Source organism: Perognathus longimembris, chromosome 4, assembly GCF_023159225.1.
Source record: "Perognathus longimembris pacificus isolate PPM17 chromosome 4, ASM2315922v1, whole genome shotgun sequence".
Lineage (NCBI taxonomy): Eukaryota > Metazoa > Chordata > Mammalia > Rodentia > Heteromyidae > Perognathus > Perognathus longimembris.
The window spans coordinates 27,890,194-27,906,912 of record NC_063164.1 but is presented as its reverse complement, the minus strand read 5'-3'; the positions used below and the strand labels follow the sequence as shown (position 1 = coordinate 27,906,912).

At 35.5% G+C, this 16,719-nt stretch overlaps 1 protein-coding gene across 7 annotated transcripts in view; it reads left to right on the top strand.

Moving 5' to 3' along the window:
• Carf (calcium responsive transcription factor) overlaps nt 1-16,719 on the top strand; it is a 75,214-nt gene that overhangs the window by 41,484 nt on the left and 17,011 nt on the right. For 5 of the 7 annotated variants that reach the window (XM_048344931.1, XM_048344932.1, XM_048344933.1 and 2 more), the window contains 3 exons: nt 2,379-2,509; nt 3,121-3,490; nt 5,255-6,560. In XM_048344931.1, coding sequence (XP_048200888.1) covers nt 2,379-2,509; nt 3,121-3,490; nt 5,255-5,373 — 620 coding nt within the window. In that variant the 3' untranslated portion in view covers nt 5,374-6,560. Of the gene's footprint in view, nt 1-2,378; nt 2,510-3,120; nt 3,491-5,254; nt 6,561-8,048; nt 8,870-16,719 lie in introns of those variants that run through there. The other 2 variants (XR_007210732.1, XR_007210731.1) reach the window with 2 other exon arrangements.

The following is a 16,719-nucleotide window of genomic DNA, read 5'->3' as shown; positions in this document are numbered from 1 at the left end:
CAGAAATTAGTGGAGGCCAAAACAATAACAACAAAACCTAAAAATCAATCAGCAAAACATACGTTGGCTCTTTGAACAAATAAGATTGATAAGCCCCTAGTTAATTTGACCAAAAGAAGAAAAGAGAGTTAAATCTATAAAATTAGAGGTGAAAAAATTAAAAAACAAAGTCCAAGGGCTCAATAAACTGGAAAATCTAGAAGAAACTGAAAAAAATTTAAATCCAGTCAACCCACCAAAATTAACCAAGAAAATATAAAGTGCTGTAATAACCAATAAAATTGAAGCAGTAGTAGAGTCCTCCAACAAAGAAAAGTCAAGAGCCAGATGGAGTCATGGCCATATTCAACCAGAATTTCAAAGATCCTAACACCAAACTGTTTCATACGATAGAAAAAGAAGAAACACTACTAACCTCATTTTGTGATGTTTTACAGTTATTCCAAAACCAGAGATGGAGATGCAACAACAACAACAAAACAATAGAATTATAGACCAATCTTGTTGATGAACATTGATGTAAACCTTCTCAATAAAATCCTTGCAAATGGAATTTAACAACACATAAAAAAGTACATAGTGATCAAGTTGGTGTCATCCCAGAGAATGCAGATATTTCAACATACATGAATCAATAAATGTAATTGTATTACATCCCGTAATACAGGACCAGGAATAAAAATCACATGATTTTCTCAATCAGTGCAGAAAATGCCTCTGACAAAATTCAACATCCTTTTATGATAAAAGTTTTGAAGAAACTAGGAACAGAACAAACCTATAGCCAACTTCACATTAAATGGGGGGAAAACTAAAATCATTTCCCCTAAATAACAAAATAAAGCTGTCCACTCTCCTCTTTTTCTCCTGGGCAGAGAAATAAGGCAGAAGGAAATAAAAAGCATTTGGATAGGGAATGAAGAAATTATCCCTATTTACTTGTGATATGATCCTGTAGTTTACAGATGCCACCAAAAAGTTCTAGAACTGAGAGAACTTCAGAAAGATAACAGGATATAAAATCAGTACTCAAAACTCAGTAGCCTTTCTATAAAATAAAAATGAGACGGAAGTCAGGAAAACAATTCACAATAGCTTCAAAACAATAAAATGTCTCATTTTATCTTAACCAAGGAAGCAAAATACCTCTACAATGAATACTACAAATCCTTGAAGAAATTAAGGAAGACATTAGAAGCTGGAAAAACATCCAATGCTCATGGATTGGCAGGAATTAATATGAAAATGATTGTACTGTCAAAAGTAGTATGCAGGTTCAATGCATAGCCATCAAAATCCAAATATTCTGCACAGAATTATGGAAATCAATCCAAAAGTTCATAAACATGCATGTAAAAAAACAACAGCCAAAACAATTCTGATCAAAGCTGCAGGTAACATCATACCATACTTCAAATTATACTACAGAGCCAAAAACAAAAACAGATAGGTACCAACACAAAAACAGACCCAAAGACTAATAAAACAGTATAGAAAACCCAGGAATACACTCATGGACCTGCAGCCAACTATTTTTTGACAAGCCAGTATACAACGGATAAACGCCTCTTCAATAAATGGGGCTGGGAAAACTTGAGTATCCACCATTAGGAGACTGAAACTGGGCTTCTCTTACCGTGTTTAAAAAAAAAAATCCCAATTGGATCAAAGAGCTCAAAATAAGACCTGAAACTTTAATATATTGCAGGAAAATAATGGGGGAAAAATCTCAAAGTTATAGTCAAAGGTAAATTTTTTTCAGAATAGGATTCCAGTTGCCTAGAAGATGGAAGCAAAAATAAACAAATAGAACTATATCAAATTAAGGAGTTTTATTCACAACAGATCACAAGAATGAAGAGACAACACACAATATAGTTCTCTAGCTATTCAACAGACAAAGAATTAAGTTCCAAAATATGCAAAGACCTCAACAAATTAAACAGGAAGGGAACAAATAATCCAGTTAATAAATGAGCAAGTGAATTGGAAAGTTCTTACAAGAAGAAATACAAATAGTTAATACTTAAGGAAATGTTCAACATCCGTAGTCATAAAAGAAATGCAATTTAAAACCACACCAATAAGAACGGCAGCCATCAAGTAAACAAACAACCAGTGCTTGCAAGGATGGAGTAGGAAAGGAAGAAACACTGGTGCATTGTTGGTGAGAATGTAAACTAGTGCACCCACTATGAAAATCAGTATTGATCATATGTGAAGGGGAATAAATCAATATATTAGAAAGACACTGTATCTATGTTCATGATAGCCATATGATAGAATCTACTGAGATGCCCAACAACAGATGAATGGATAAAGAAGACTCAATATTGTATCTGTATTTTCTTTAATAGTTTGTGTTTTATATAATTTAGGAAATTCATCAGGAGAATCAATTACCACCAAAGTGGGAACAACTCAGACAGGAGCTTCTTTGTCTCCAGAGCCAAATCAATTGTTCTCCTCAGTGCCCTCATTACAGCCCAAAATATTTACACAACTACAGGTAGGTATTCACATTAAGAGAAAGAAAACTTCATTAGTATCCCCTAAGTTTATAATAGTGTATTATCTTAAGACAAATTTGGGAGTTTTCTCCTTTTGTAGGCATTTCCTTTTCTACAGAGTGTAGAAAATTGTTTCAGAATGGTAGTAATGATTTAAGTATTTCTTCATTATTAATCTGACTGTATTACGACTTAAGATGCTAATTCAAACAATATATTTTGAGAAAATTGGAGGTTAGCTATTTTCCCTTGGTTCTTGTTTCTCATTTAATATTAATGAAATGTGTATAGTAACTATATACTTGGAAGTTTTGTTCCAATTTTTGTCAAAAAACAGTATATCAGGGCTGGGAATATGGCCTAGTGGTAAATTGATCTTCTCATATACATGAAGCCCTGGGTTCGATTCCTCAGCACCACGTATGTAGAAAAGGCCGGAAGTGGCTCTGTGGCTCAAGTGGCAGAGTGCTAGCCTTGAGCAAAAAGAAGCCAGGGACAGTGCTCAGGCCCTGAGTTCAAGCCCCAGGACTGGCAAAAACAACAACAACAAAAAAATATATCCTATGAGACTATCATACAAGTATTTTGATATGACTCTTCTATTTAAAAGGGTTTGCAGTTACAACCAAGAATCACCTCTCCTGAAGGATCACCAACTCTGCTATCAGTAAATAACCATCCCTCCTCCAGTCCTTCAAGACTTCTAAATTCCACAGGAAGTGCCATAATGAGTAATACTTCTCCACTGCTTGGTCATAGTCATAGCCTTCAAACAGATATATGTCTAACTCAAAACAACAGTACTGCCTCTGCCATGGGTAGCCTTCCAGGACCAGATCAAACTCTAGTTGCTGTGGATCAGCTGGTGGAAGATGAAGATGTTGAGAATACTGAGAATCTGGAAGGAAGTGTTCATAGGATCCTGTTGGGAGATATGCACACCATTCCAATACAAATTATAGACAGCCACTCAGCTCTTAGTAAGTTAAAGTCATTTTATGATTATTTTAGTCTTTGTGAACTATTATTCACTAAGATAAAAACTATGATAGCTCTAGATAGAAAAACTATCATTTCTACCCAGTGAGTTATAACATTTATAACTCAAGCAAAATTATCAGAGAAAAGGAAATTTCAGTAGCTTAAGAACTCTTAAACTTTAAATTCTTTTCTTCCCCTTATTTCTAACTACTTAGTCCCATTGAAATTATTCATTTTCTAATTATTTTTCCCTGGAAAATCTGTGCTTATGTAAAACAAGAAAAGAACATAAAACCAGAAAAAGAATGTATGAAAAAAATCAGATTATGTAAACCTAGAGAAAGAATGTATTGAAAAAATGTTAGAAGCAAGTAAAGGAAAAAGTGGAAAAAATGGGTATGTGCACACATACACAAAGAAAAAAATGTGAAATAAAATGAAGATACTGAGTTCTGTGGACATTGAAAGAGGGCAGGTAAGACGGGCATTTGAGTTTAGACTAGCTTCATTCAGTACTAACCCAGTCAAGAGCTCTGTTGACTCTTACTCAGTGTTTCTATGTCACGTTTTTTATTGTTTGTTTTTTTTTTTTAAATCACAGATTGTTCTGGACTGAGCATTTTGCTTTAAAGCATAAAAATCTTTATAGAGGGGCTAAGAATGTGGCCTGGTGGTAGAGTGCTTGCCTAGCATACATGAAGCCCTGGGTTTGATTCCTCAGCATCACATATACAGAAAAAAAGCCAGAAGTGCCACTGTGTCTCAAGTAGTAGAGTGCTAGCCTTGAGCAAAAAGAAGCCAGAGATAATGCTCAGGCTTGAGTCCAAGCCCGAGGACTGGCCAAAAAAAAAAAAAATCTTTACAGAAATTATTTGTAAAACATAAGTTTTTTCCCCCTCCATTCTAATTATTGCTCTTCTGGGTAAAGAAAATTGTGATATAACTGCTTCCAGAAAGAGTTACTATCTTTTAGATTTATTGAAAGCATTACTTTAAAGAAAATTCATCCAGTGGGTTTTGCTAGTTATAACTTACTGAATAATAAGGAGAAACCGGAATACATGTTAATTCATTCTCACAACCCCATGAAAATATTATTGGTATCCCCATTCTACAGGTAAGGCTCAGGAAAGTTAATTGCATGAAGCTCACATCAGAAAGGATTTAAACATAGGTCAATCTTACCTCCAAAAACTTTCTTCAGTTCTAACATGTTTTGTGCCACCGTATTTCTGGAAATACTAATCCAAATTGCTTTAAATGAGACTGGATTCACAGTTATGTGATGTAGCATCTAGTTAGATTAATTTGAGGGACTGGTTCATCTGGATATGAGTTCCAGGGTCATTCAACTCCATCTTCTATTGATTCTCTATGTCTCCACAACTCTGACATACCCATAGAGCAGCTGGAAAACTTGAGTCTTGAGAGAGACATTTGACATTCCATTTACCACTTACAGAACACTGCTGGTATGCTACTTTTAGATTAATTTGGTTTAAAGTATTTTGAAGTCAGACTGATAATATGCCTTCTGATATGTTTCAGATAAGCAAATACACTTAGCTTAAGCAGCTAAGCTAGAGCTATCATTTAAGATGTAGCATTGCATTTTCAAATATACCAATTATCTTTCTAAACTATTGCTTAGTTTTTTTCCACACTACAGTTTGCTTTTCTACTAAATTTATATAATTCAAAAGATTGCAGTATCATAAAGTATATTAACCTTTTGGATTTTTCTTTTATGTTTGGTTTTCAAGTTGAAGAAAATCTGGAAGGTACTATTTCTATGAGTCAAGTTAAGCAAGAACCCAAAGAAACTACAATGTCTATGGAAGCAAAAAATAAATTGGACTGTAAGAAATTATCTGCTACATAAATTTTTGAAGCTTTTCAGAATTTACAACTCTGGTGACTTCTGATATTTAGAAAAGAAGGTGAATATTGTCAAAGTACAGCATTGTGATAACTGGACTGAAGACTGTTTTGACTTAAAACTGGAATATTTGTTGCCAATTCCATATTTTTTACCTTCCTTAAGAGATGTTACTCTCTTTATTTTGTATACTCTCTTTATTTTTATGTTTGTTGATTGTCTAATAATCCAGTATTTCAAAAGATTGTCTGTTATCCACAGTAATTTATTCTGAACACAAATGTTACATATTCCATCCCTGGATATATCCAATTATGGTCTTAATAAGACAAAGGAGAACAATAACAAAAAGACAGTGTATGAGCATATATTTGTTTTAACATATGTATGTCATGAATTTTAAGTTGTGAAGACATTTTTAGTTAGCAGGTAAGTGAGAAAGTATTTATAGTATCTTATCTAGAAAGATACATAGTAGATTTTGCATAACACAAAGCACAGCAGTCACATTTGTGGAAACTGCAGTTTTATTTTAGCTTCTTGTCATTTTCAAATTTTTTAACTACAAATAGTATAGTAATGGTTATCTGACAAAATTTAAGTGTCTTGGTAAGTACTGAACAGATTAAATTGATTACTTGAATTTATTAAATAAGCAACAGAAGTGAGTACATATGGCATGGATTTTAGCTGTACTGGAATAAAATCCTGTCAAATGGTAGAAAGATGAAGAGAGAGAGAATTTGTAAAGGAGTTTTTTGATGATAGCAGAGAATTTTTTGTTTGTTTTAAAGATTCAGTGCTGATTAGAAAATAATTTGAGTTATATTTACATCTTTTTCATATCATAGTTCTTATTGAATGGGTATTAGGATTCAGAGTATTTCAAGGTAAGTATATAATAGACAGTTTAAAAGACATACATTTAACATTTTTAAAATGTTATTTGCCTATTAGGTAAATGTATTTGCTTCAAACACAAACACTAAAAAGTGTATTCATTCTAAGCACCTGTTTTCTGGAAAATGGGCAAGCTAGAAATGTTAAATATAGCTGTCAAGAAATCAGTCTAGCCACACGTGGGTGGCTCACACCTGTAGTTGTAGCTACTCACGAAGCTGAGATCTGAAAATCTCCGTTCAAAGCCAGCCCGAGCAGGAAAACCCTGGAGACTCTTTATCTCCAGTTAACCATCAGCAAACCGGAAGTAATGCTGTGGCTCAAGTGGTAGAGTGCTAGCCTTGAGCTGAAGAGCTCAAGGACAGTGCCCAGGCCCACCCAGAGTTGAAGTCCCATAACTGACCCCTCCCCCCAAAAAAAAAGAAAAGAAAGGAAGGAAAGAAGTCTAATCTAGTGCACATATGTAATTCCAGCCCTCAGACAACTAAGGCAGAGTGATTTCAAGGCCAGCGTGTGATAAATAGTGAGACCCCTTTGCGTGGCATATTTAAATTTTTATTTTTTTAAATAATGATTTCAGGGGCCAGGAATGTGGCATAGTGGTAGAGTGCTTGCCTAGCATGCATGAAGCCCTGATTTCAATTCCTCAGTACCACTTACACAGAAAAGGCCAGAAGTGGCGTTGTGGCTCAAGTGGTAGAATGCTATCCTTCAGCAAAAGAAGCTCCGGGACAGTGCCCAGGCCCTGAGTTCAAGCTCCCAGGACTGGTAAAAAAAATAATAAGATTTCAAATAGATATTAAAGTTTATATTCAAAGCATACACATTATAGTATGAAATTTTCTATGCTTACATGGATCACAGTCACTTTTAGCTTTTCTAAGTCCAGTTGCCCATTCTTAATTCACTTTGTTTCAAGTATATAGGATGTATCTAAATATATTGGAAATAAATGGACTTCTAAAATTCCTTTCTCTTTAGATTTATAGCCTTTCAATGTAAGGTTTATTATTTATGTTATTTAATGTAAAGTTTATATTTAGCTGTGTGCAATTTTTAGAAGAATTGCTTTTCCTTTTCCTAAGAATTGAATAATTGATATTTCCTTTCACCATTATAGAGGCATTATACTAAATTAAACACAATTCTTAGTTACCTCAAACACTCTCTTAGCCTCAGTACATGTGAAAAAAATTAGTACTTCAGTTGTACTGTAAATTTACTTTCGTTTTTTTCTCCTTTTTATGAAAACTTTTCAGAATTTTAATTGGTCTTCATCTTCCAATAATGTATATTTAAATAATGAAATATAATTAAATATTTCACCAGTTAAACTGTATTCTTTTGGAGACATTCCTTTCTTGTTTGATGTCGAGTGGCTAAGGAGAAATGCTTGCTAAAATACATACACTAGCCAGTTACCTGTGAAAATGAGAGATGTTAAAGCATTCCGGCTTTGTACATAATCAAAAACAAAATGTAGGTGAGGAAGATGTAGTTTAGTAGTTTGCTTGCCTAGCATGTACCTGTCCCTGGGTCCTGTCCTTGCATAGCCCTTTGCCCCTGACATGAAATAAAAAATGTAGTTACATTTTTTTCTTACATTCTTCTGAATGGGTAACTTTTCTATTACTGCTTTTTGTATGTGTATTTTTTAATCCTAAAGAAAAGTATAGTGCATAGTTCCCACAAACAGAAACAAAATTTAAAAATCCTTAAAAGTCCAAGTACATAAAAGAAGGTTTTAATCCCTAATTATATACTCTTTTGGTTTTTAGGCTGAAACTGGAACTATCAATATTTTCATGTAAGTACTTCATGAGTAACTCTTTAAAAATGGTTTTGAACTGAGTTTTTAAAGATTTATTTGTCCTCTAAATGCATGTTTAGTTACAATGTGTCAGTATTGCACTTGAAGGTGCCTAGCCTCATTTTTGAAAACCTTTATATATTTCAAATGTTCAATTATTTCTAAATGCGTGGGCTCTTAAACACAAATGAATAAAAGTTTCAATATATGTATTTGGCATTCTCCTAACAGCTCTACAGCAGAGTTAGACATGTGCTCTTTTGTGTCATGTATCACAATGTGTAATACTTGTAGTAGCAAGTTGTACATTCGAAATAAGCAGTTAGGAATTCACAATTACAGCTCAGCTTGTTTCCTCATTGTAATTTTCATGTTCCAAACCTCCGGATGAACTTTATATTTACTCCACTGAATTAGAGATAAACACAGTCATGGAGCACTTTTCCTTCAATTACAATTTTCTGTGTTAGCAGCTGGTATATTTAAAAGAAAAGGCTTTAACATCTGATGGATGTAAATATTTCCTAAACATTACTAAAGAGAGATAGGAAACTGTTTTGGGCTCTGGCCTTGATTAGGGTTTCCAATTTTGAGGCCCACCAGCTTGTGTTTTTCCTTTATTTCCTGTCAGGACATATATTTAATCATGTGGGTATGAAATATGTTGTTTCCTTTGTACAACAGCTTTTATATAAGACCTTAAAAATGTGTATATATATTGTAACTTAATGTATAGTGCCCTTGTTATAATGTAATTTTTAATTAAAAATTCTATAGTTTTTTCTTACACTTGCTTTTGTTCGTTTATTTTTTAAATAAGTTTCCCAGAGATAGAAGTTCTGTTCATCTTATATAAGATTCTGAATAAAGAATTCAATACCTGAGAGTTTTGGCTACATATTTATATTTAGTTTGAAGCCTGAGCATTTTAAAGTATAACTTTAGTTACCATTACATTTAGTTGTCTGTACTCTGCACCCCAGCCAGGCATCAACATTTTTAAACCATATATGTAATAGCATATCAGTAACCCTTTCTTCCATCTATTGGTACCAGGACACAAAATGCAGCTTTATGTATAGGAGAGTGATGACAGAGTATATAATTAAAAGAGAGGGATCAAGCCAGACAATGGTGGCTTACACCTGTAATCCTAGCTACTCTGGAGGCTGAGATAGGAGGATCATGGTTTGAAGCCAGCCCAGGTAGGAAAGTCTGTGAGACATTTATCTCCAATTAACCACACACACAAAAAGCTGGAAGCGAAGTTTTGATTCAGTGGTAGAGCTTTGTGCAAGAGCTCAAGGACAGACCCAGAACTATCTAGAGAAAAAGAGAGGAGAGAAAAAGAGGGGGGAGAAAAGAGAGAAAGAGTAGAATCAGTATGAGTTTTCCCTCTTTTTTTTTCAGCTTGTCTTTGTTTTTTGTCATTTCATTCCACTGCCTGTTTTTTGTTTGTTTGTTTGTTTTGTTTTTTGGCCCGTCCTGGGGCTTGGACTCAGGGCCTGAGCACTGTCTCTGGGTTTTTTTTTTTTTTTTTTTTGGTCAAGGCTAACACTCTGCCACTTGGGCCACAGCACCACTTCTGGCCATTTTCTGTATATGTAGTGCTAGGGAAATGAACTCAGGGCTTCATGTATATGAGGCAAGCACTCTTTGCCACTAGGCCATATCCCCAGCCCCCTCCACTGCCTGTTTTTCAGGACCATAAAAATTTTAATCTCCCCAGGAGAGGAACTTTATTGGCTCTTTCCCAATAGATGAATAAGGACTTCAGATATCTTCAGTATTATACTGTTATGCCAAGCAGCTATAACAGAATGTTAGTATACATTTACCATATTACCTATGAATTCTTTTGTTAAATGATAGACATATTTATTGCTAAATGAATTTGTTAAACTGTGTGTGTGGGAGGGGGGGTCCTGGGATTTGAACTCAGGGTGCTGTCCCTGAGCTTAGTTTTGCTCAAGGCTAGTGCTCTACCACTTGAGTCACAGCTTTACTTCTGGCTTTTTTAGTAGTTTATTGGCAATAATAGACAGATTTCTCTGTCCAAGCTGGCTTCTAACTGGAGATCCTCAAATCTCATCCTCCTGAGTAGGTAGGATTAAAGGTGTGAGCCACCAGTGCCTGGCTAAGACTTTTTTAATTTTAGAAATAAAGTTCGCTTATTAATGGATGCTAAAGAGATTGCTAAGAAAAAGAACTTGTATATTAATTGGAAAACCTTTTAGAATGTGAAATTATTCTAAGAATAAGACCAGAGGACAAGTTGGAATCACAGAAGGATTTCTAGAGATCAGTTGCTACAAATGAATTTTTTTTTCTTTGCCAGTCCTGGAGCTTGAACTCAGGGTCTGAGAATTGTCCCTGGCTTCTTTTTGCTCAAGGCTAGCATTCTGCCACTTGAGCTACAGCGTCACTTCTGGCCTTTTCTATATATGTGGTGCTGAGGAATAGAACCCAGGACTTGATGTATGTGAGGCAAGCACTCTACCACTAGGCCCTATTCCCAGCCCCTACATGTGAAATTTTATAGTACAAATCTTTTGAAGAAATAGGGGAAGAAAACTCTTAACATGGTACCAAGAATAAAGGATGAAAATTAAATCTTTTCAGTAGATTTAGAAAAAGCTTTGTCAAGACTCACCATCCCAGGCTGGGAATGTGGTTTAGTGGTAGTGTGCTTGCCTAGCATGCATGAAGCCTTGGGTTCTATTCCTCAGTACCACATAAACAGAAAAAGCCAGAAGTGGCGCTGTGGCTCAAGTGGTAGAGTGGCTAGCCTTGAGCAAAAGAAGCCCAAGCACAGTGCCCAGGCCCTGAGTTCAATCCTGAGGGCTGGCAAAAAAACAAAACAACAAAAATAACCACTTGACCATAAAACTTAGATCTGGTTAATACTTTCAGCAAGTAGAGGATACAAAATCAATATTCAGTAGCTTTTCTACGTATAAGCAATGAACAAGCAGAGAAAAACATAAAAACTACTTAATAGTCTCAAAGAAATACCTAGTGCTACACTTAACTAAGGATGTGAAAGAATTTTATAATGAAAATTATAAAAACATTGAAATTGGAAATTGAAGAGCACTTAAGTAAGTGGAAAGAACTCTAATGTTCATGAAGTGGCAGAATTAATATTGTGAAATAGGTATAGTACCAAGAGCAATCTACAGATTCAATGTAATCCCCATTAAAATCACAATGTCATCCTAAACCAAAATAGGGGGAAAAATCATTTGGAAGCGTAAATACCATGAAAGAAATTCTGAGCAAAAAGAGAAACAGTAGAGGTATCACATTACTTGACATCAAATTATACTACAGAACCATAGTAACAGAAGCATCATGGTACTGCCACAAAACACAGAGGTGGGCCAATGGAATAGAGGACCCACAAATAAGTCCACGTAGCAATATCTGTTTGGTTTCTGACAAGCCAAAAACATACATGGAGAATAGGCAGTCTCTCCAAATTGTTGATCAAATACCTTAGTGTAAGACTTGAAACATTGAAGCTACCACTTGAACACAATGGAAAACACTGAAGATACAGGCATAGACAACAACTTCCTGAATAGGACACCAAAATCTCAGCATATAAAGAGCAAGAACTGAGAAATGTGACTGAATCCAATTAACACTCCTCTGCTCATCAAAGGAAATAATTTCCAGAATTAAGAGATAAGCCTACATGATTGGAAAAAATTTCTGTGGAAGCTATTCATTTGACAAAGGAATCATATCCAGTATAGAAAGGTCTCAAAAATTAAACATCAAGGGGCTGGAAAAATGGCCTAGTGGTAGAGTGATTGCCTCTTATACAAGAAGCCCTAGGTTTGATTCCTCAGCACCACATATATAGAAAAAGCCAGAAATGGCACTGTGGCTCAAGTGGTAGTGCTAGCCTTAAGAAAAAAAAAAATCAAAAGAACAAATAGATCAAGGCTCTGGTGGCACACACCTCTAGTCCTAGCTATTCAGGAGGCTGAGATCTGAGGATCCTGGTTCAAAGCCAGCCCTTGCAGGAAATCCAGTGAGACTCCAATTAACTACCAAAAAAGCCAGGAGTAGAGCTGTGGCTCAAATGTTAGAATACTAGACTTGAGGGGGGAAAAAAAACTCAGGGACAGTGCTCAGACCCTGATTTCAAGTCCCAAGATGGGCAAAAAGAACAACAATAAAAATGAAATAATCCAATTAATAAACAAGCAATTAAATTGAACAGACAATTCTCAAAATAGTGTAAATGGACAATAAATACATGAAGAAATGTTTAGTTGTAATGGAAATGCAAATCAAAACGAGATTTCATATCACCCCATGAGAATACCTATCACACACAAAAAAGATGGTTAAGATGAAGGGGAGCAAAGGAGCAACCCTTTAACACTGCCTGTACGAATGTAAATCTATCTACTATGGAAATCAGTGTGATTAGTCAAGACATTCAAAATAAAACTACTATATGCTACTGTATGCTCTACCAAGCCAAGAATGATAGGGAATATAACCAAAGGAATGTAAAACAACATACAGTAAAGACACCTGCATATATCCAAAGAAAGACATGTACTGGGTTTTAAGCATTTGAATGGCATATGACTTACCTTTAAAAAGAAGTTTGGCGGGGCTGGGGATATGGCCTAGTGGCAAGAGTGCTTGCCTCCTATACATGAAGCCCTGGGTTCAATTCCCCAGCACCACATATACAGAAAATGGCCAGAAGTGGCGCTGTGGCTCAAGTGGCAGAGTGCTAGCCTTGAGCAAAAGAAGCCAGGGACAGTGCTCAGGTCCTGAGTCCAAGGCCCAGGATTGAAACAAAACAAACAAAAAGCTGTTGAAAAAGAAGCCAGGACAGTGCTCAGGTTCTGAGTTCAAGGCCCAGGACTGGCCAAAGGGGAAAAAAAAGAAAAAGAAATGTACTCACTGCTTTAAGTATGAAACTGTAACCCCTCTGTACTTTGACAACAAATAAATAATTAAAAACAAAGTTTGGCTGCTGTGTTGAGAAAAGATTTTATGGCTTATCTGTTGCATCTGCAAGAGCAGAGATACTTGGCCATTGATATATCATTGTTCATTGATATATCAGGGTAACAGATGCTTAGAAAATATTTTTTTTGGTAAAAGAACATCCACATTTAAGATTTTAGAGTGACTTATAGAACACAAATCAAAACAAAACAACCATGGGGCCTGGGAATGTAGCTTAGCAGTAGAGTGCTTGTTTAGCATGCATGAAGCCCTGGGTTTGATTCCTCAGCACCATATAAACAGAAAAACAAACAAACAAAAAACCAACCTAAATGAGATGAAGAATGTTGAGGTAGATGATTTTTTTGCAGTACCAGGGTGTGAACTCAGGGTGGCACACTTGTTCAGCTGATGCTCTATCACTTGAGCCAACACCACAGCCCAGCTTGCTTTTTTTTTTTTTTCTTTCTAATTTATTGTCGAAGTGATGTACAGAGAGGTTACAGTTTCATGTGTAAGGCAGTGTATACTTTTCATATCCACCTTGTTACCTCTTCCCTCAATTCCCCTGCCTATCCCCCTCCTTATTGCTCCCCCCTGGGTTGGTTGTACAGTTGGTTTACAGCATATATATTTTTGTAAGTATTGTTGTTGCATTGTTTGTCTTTTATTCTTTGTCTCTCCATTTTGATGTTCGCCTTCCCTTCCCTAGTTCCAATACACATATATACAGTATCCAGGGTAGCTAAATCAGTAACAGTGATATCTGGGGTAAAACCATGGGGAAGAAAGACAAAAGAAAAAGGCATAATTTCACATGGCATGTTGAAAATAACAACAATGAAAAACTACTTGTTTCCATAATTTGTTTTTTCTTCTTTTTTTAGGTGCTGAGCCTTGAACTCAAGGCCTGGCTGTGTCTCTGAGCTCGTTTGCTCTAGGTTAACACTCTACTACTTTGAGCAACAGCTCTACTTCCAGTTTTTGAGGGAATAATTGTAGATAAGAATCTCACGGGGACTTTTTTTTTTTTGCCAGGGCTGGCTTCAAACCATGATCTTCAGATCTCAGCCTCCTGACTAGCTAGAATTATAGGTGTAAGCCACCAGCGCCTGGTTCAGGCCAGCTTTTTTGCTGGTTAGGTTTTTGTTTTGTTTTTTGCCAGTCATGGGACTTGAACTCAGGGCCTGAGCACTGTCCCTGGCTTCTTTTTGCTCAAGGCTGGCACTCTACCACTTGAGCCACAGCGCCACTTCTGGTCTTTTCTATATATGTGGTGCTGAGGAATCGAACCCAGGACCTCATGTATACGAGGCAAGCTCTCTTGCCACTAGGCCATATTTCCAGGCCCCCTGCTGGTTATTTTTGAGATGGAGTTTTGCAGACTTTTCTACCAGTACTAGCTTTGAACCAGGATCTTCTGAATTGTAGCCTCCTGAGTAGATAGTATTTACAGATGTGAACCACCAGTCCATGACTGAAGAAATGCTTTTCAATTGGGGAAAAAAAAGAGGAATTTAGACCCCAATAAAGGGTTAAGCTTATATAGAAGCAAGGATGCTTTGTCAATGATTACATGGTAACTGTTAATTGATGAGAGCTTGTAGACATTCTCTTCTGATTGTTTCAGTATTATCTTTAGGTCAGAGTTAAGATGAGGTGTGGGAGGAGTCATTTTAGAAGTTAAGTAGAGGAGTTGTAAATTGTACAAGAGTATAGGGGAGTAAATAGAGTAAATAAATGCTATTCCTAGAATTACTGGATTAAGGACTTATTTAAGTGGATTCGTGTTCATAAATTGAAAATAAAAGTAATCAGAATGATTTTGTTTTTCTTCAGTCACAATTAACAATGACTTGAGAAATTACTGAGAACAAATATTGTTTTACATTTGAATGTAGAAGATCAAAAGACCTAATCCTACTCACAGGGACTCGCTGTATGGTGACAGTCTACAATAATGCAATTATAATATGATGTAATAAGTATTATCAATCCAAACAAAAGAATATTTTAGGTGAAAGAATAAGTTCTAGGCTAGTAAGTTGCTCAATTTGGCAGAAGTATGGGCTACTATAAAGGAAATGGCAGAAGATTAATATAAGGAAGCAGAAGTTTGTGAAAGACCTGTCCAGTCCTAAACTATTATGTTAAAAACTACCCGGTTCCACTGGGCATGGTGGTACATGTTATAATCCCAGCATTCGAAATGCTGAGATAAGAGGAGTGGGAGTTTTAGGTGAGACTTGGATACATAATAAAATCTGGTCTCAAACAAACAAGAACAAAAACCAACTTTGGCCAATCCCAATCAAGTCCTCATTATGAAACTAATTTTAAGCCAAATCCCCACCCCTCCTCCCTCAAAAACATATTGTGACTTTGACTTCTACTGTGAATCATTGCTAAGATGATCATGGTCGTGTTTTCTCATGCTGAAGTAAACAAAAAAAATTCAACAAGTCTTTTTACCAACAGGTTATTTGGGAGATATTTTAAATGAGCCATATTTGACAATCCATGAAATACCACCACATGCTGATCAAGACTTCCTAAATCCTCAACTGAGCCTCCTGCTCACTTTCTTGCCAATGTGAGCTGGGTTGAGCTTTGGTTTTTCATTTTTTATTGAGCACCTCAAATGCTATATTTCGTTCACGAGGAATAAGAAATACTTTCCTACATATAGACAGTTAAATGGTGGTTAACTGTGATTTTCAGTAGTAGGAGTGGAGGAGGAAATAGGAAAATATAAGTCAGAGTCCAGAGTTGCATTCATGGATGATAAATAAACTTGAAGATGTATTGAACTTTCTGAAGGCATAGTTTAAAATCTTGGGTACTATTAACTTGCCAGCAATGTTGTTTAGTTACACGTTACATGTTTAGTTACTCGCGCGCACAGGAGCAGGAGGAAAAGGAAGAGAAACAGGTAGAGAAGGAAAAGAAAAAGAATGTAAGAGGAAGAGAAATTAAGGAAAAGGAAGGAAAGAAGGAAGGAAGGAAAGTAAAGAGGTAGGGAGGAAAACTATATGAGATATGTTAATTTTCTTGACTGTAATAAAAGTCTCTTTCTGCTTTTTAATCATTTTAAAAATCATCTACTTTAAACTGTAATTTTAAATATTTTACAGTTTTGAAATTGACTAAACTATTAAGCAAATTTGCTTATTTTTCTTTTATCTAAAATACATTCAAATGACAATATAAATCCTGGTTACTTAAATACTGATTAATATATATACATTATTTTCTCTTGTCTCATTAACATTTGAAAACACTTTGGAATATGTTAAGAACAAAATTATGTTCATAAAATATGAGTGCATGTACATCTCCAAAAAGAAGTAAACTAGGAACTGTGGTATAGCTCAGTGGCAGAGCACTTGCTTAAGTGTGTGCCGACCTTGAGTCCAATCCTCAGCACTGAACACACAAGAAAAATTTAACTAAAAGATAAAATAGAGCCGGAAGGGAGTCATGGTTCGAAAAGAATTGTACTCATTACTCATTACTTGATCAACTCTACAATAACAATACTTTTTTTAAAAGATAAATACATGGAAAAACAAAAAAGCCACAAACATTTATTTCTACTAGATGTAAGACAATGTGTGGCTTTTAAAGCAACAGACTTCTATATCAGTTTCATGATA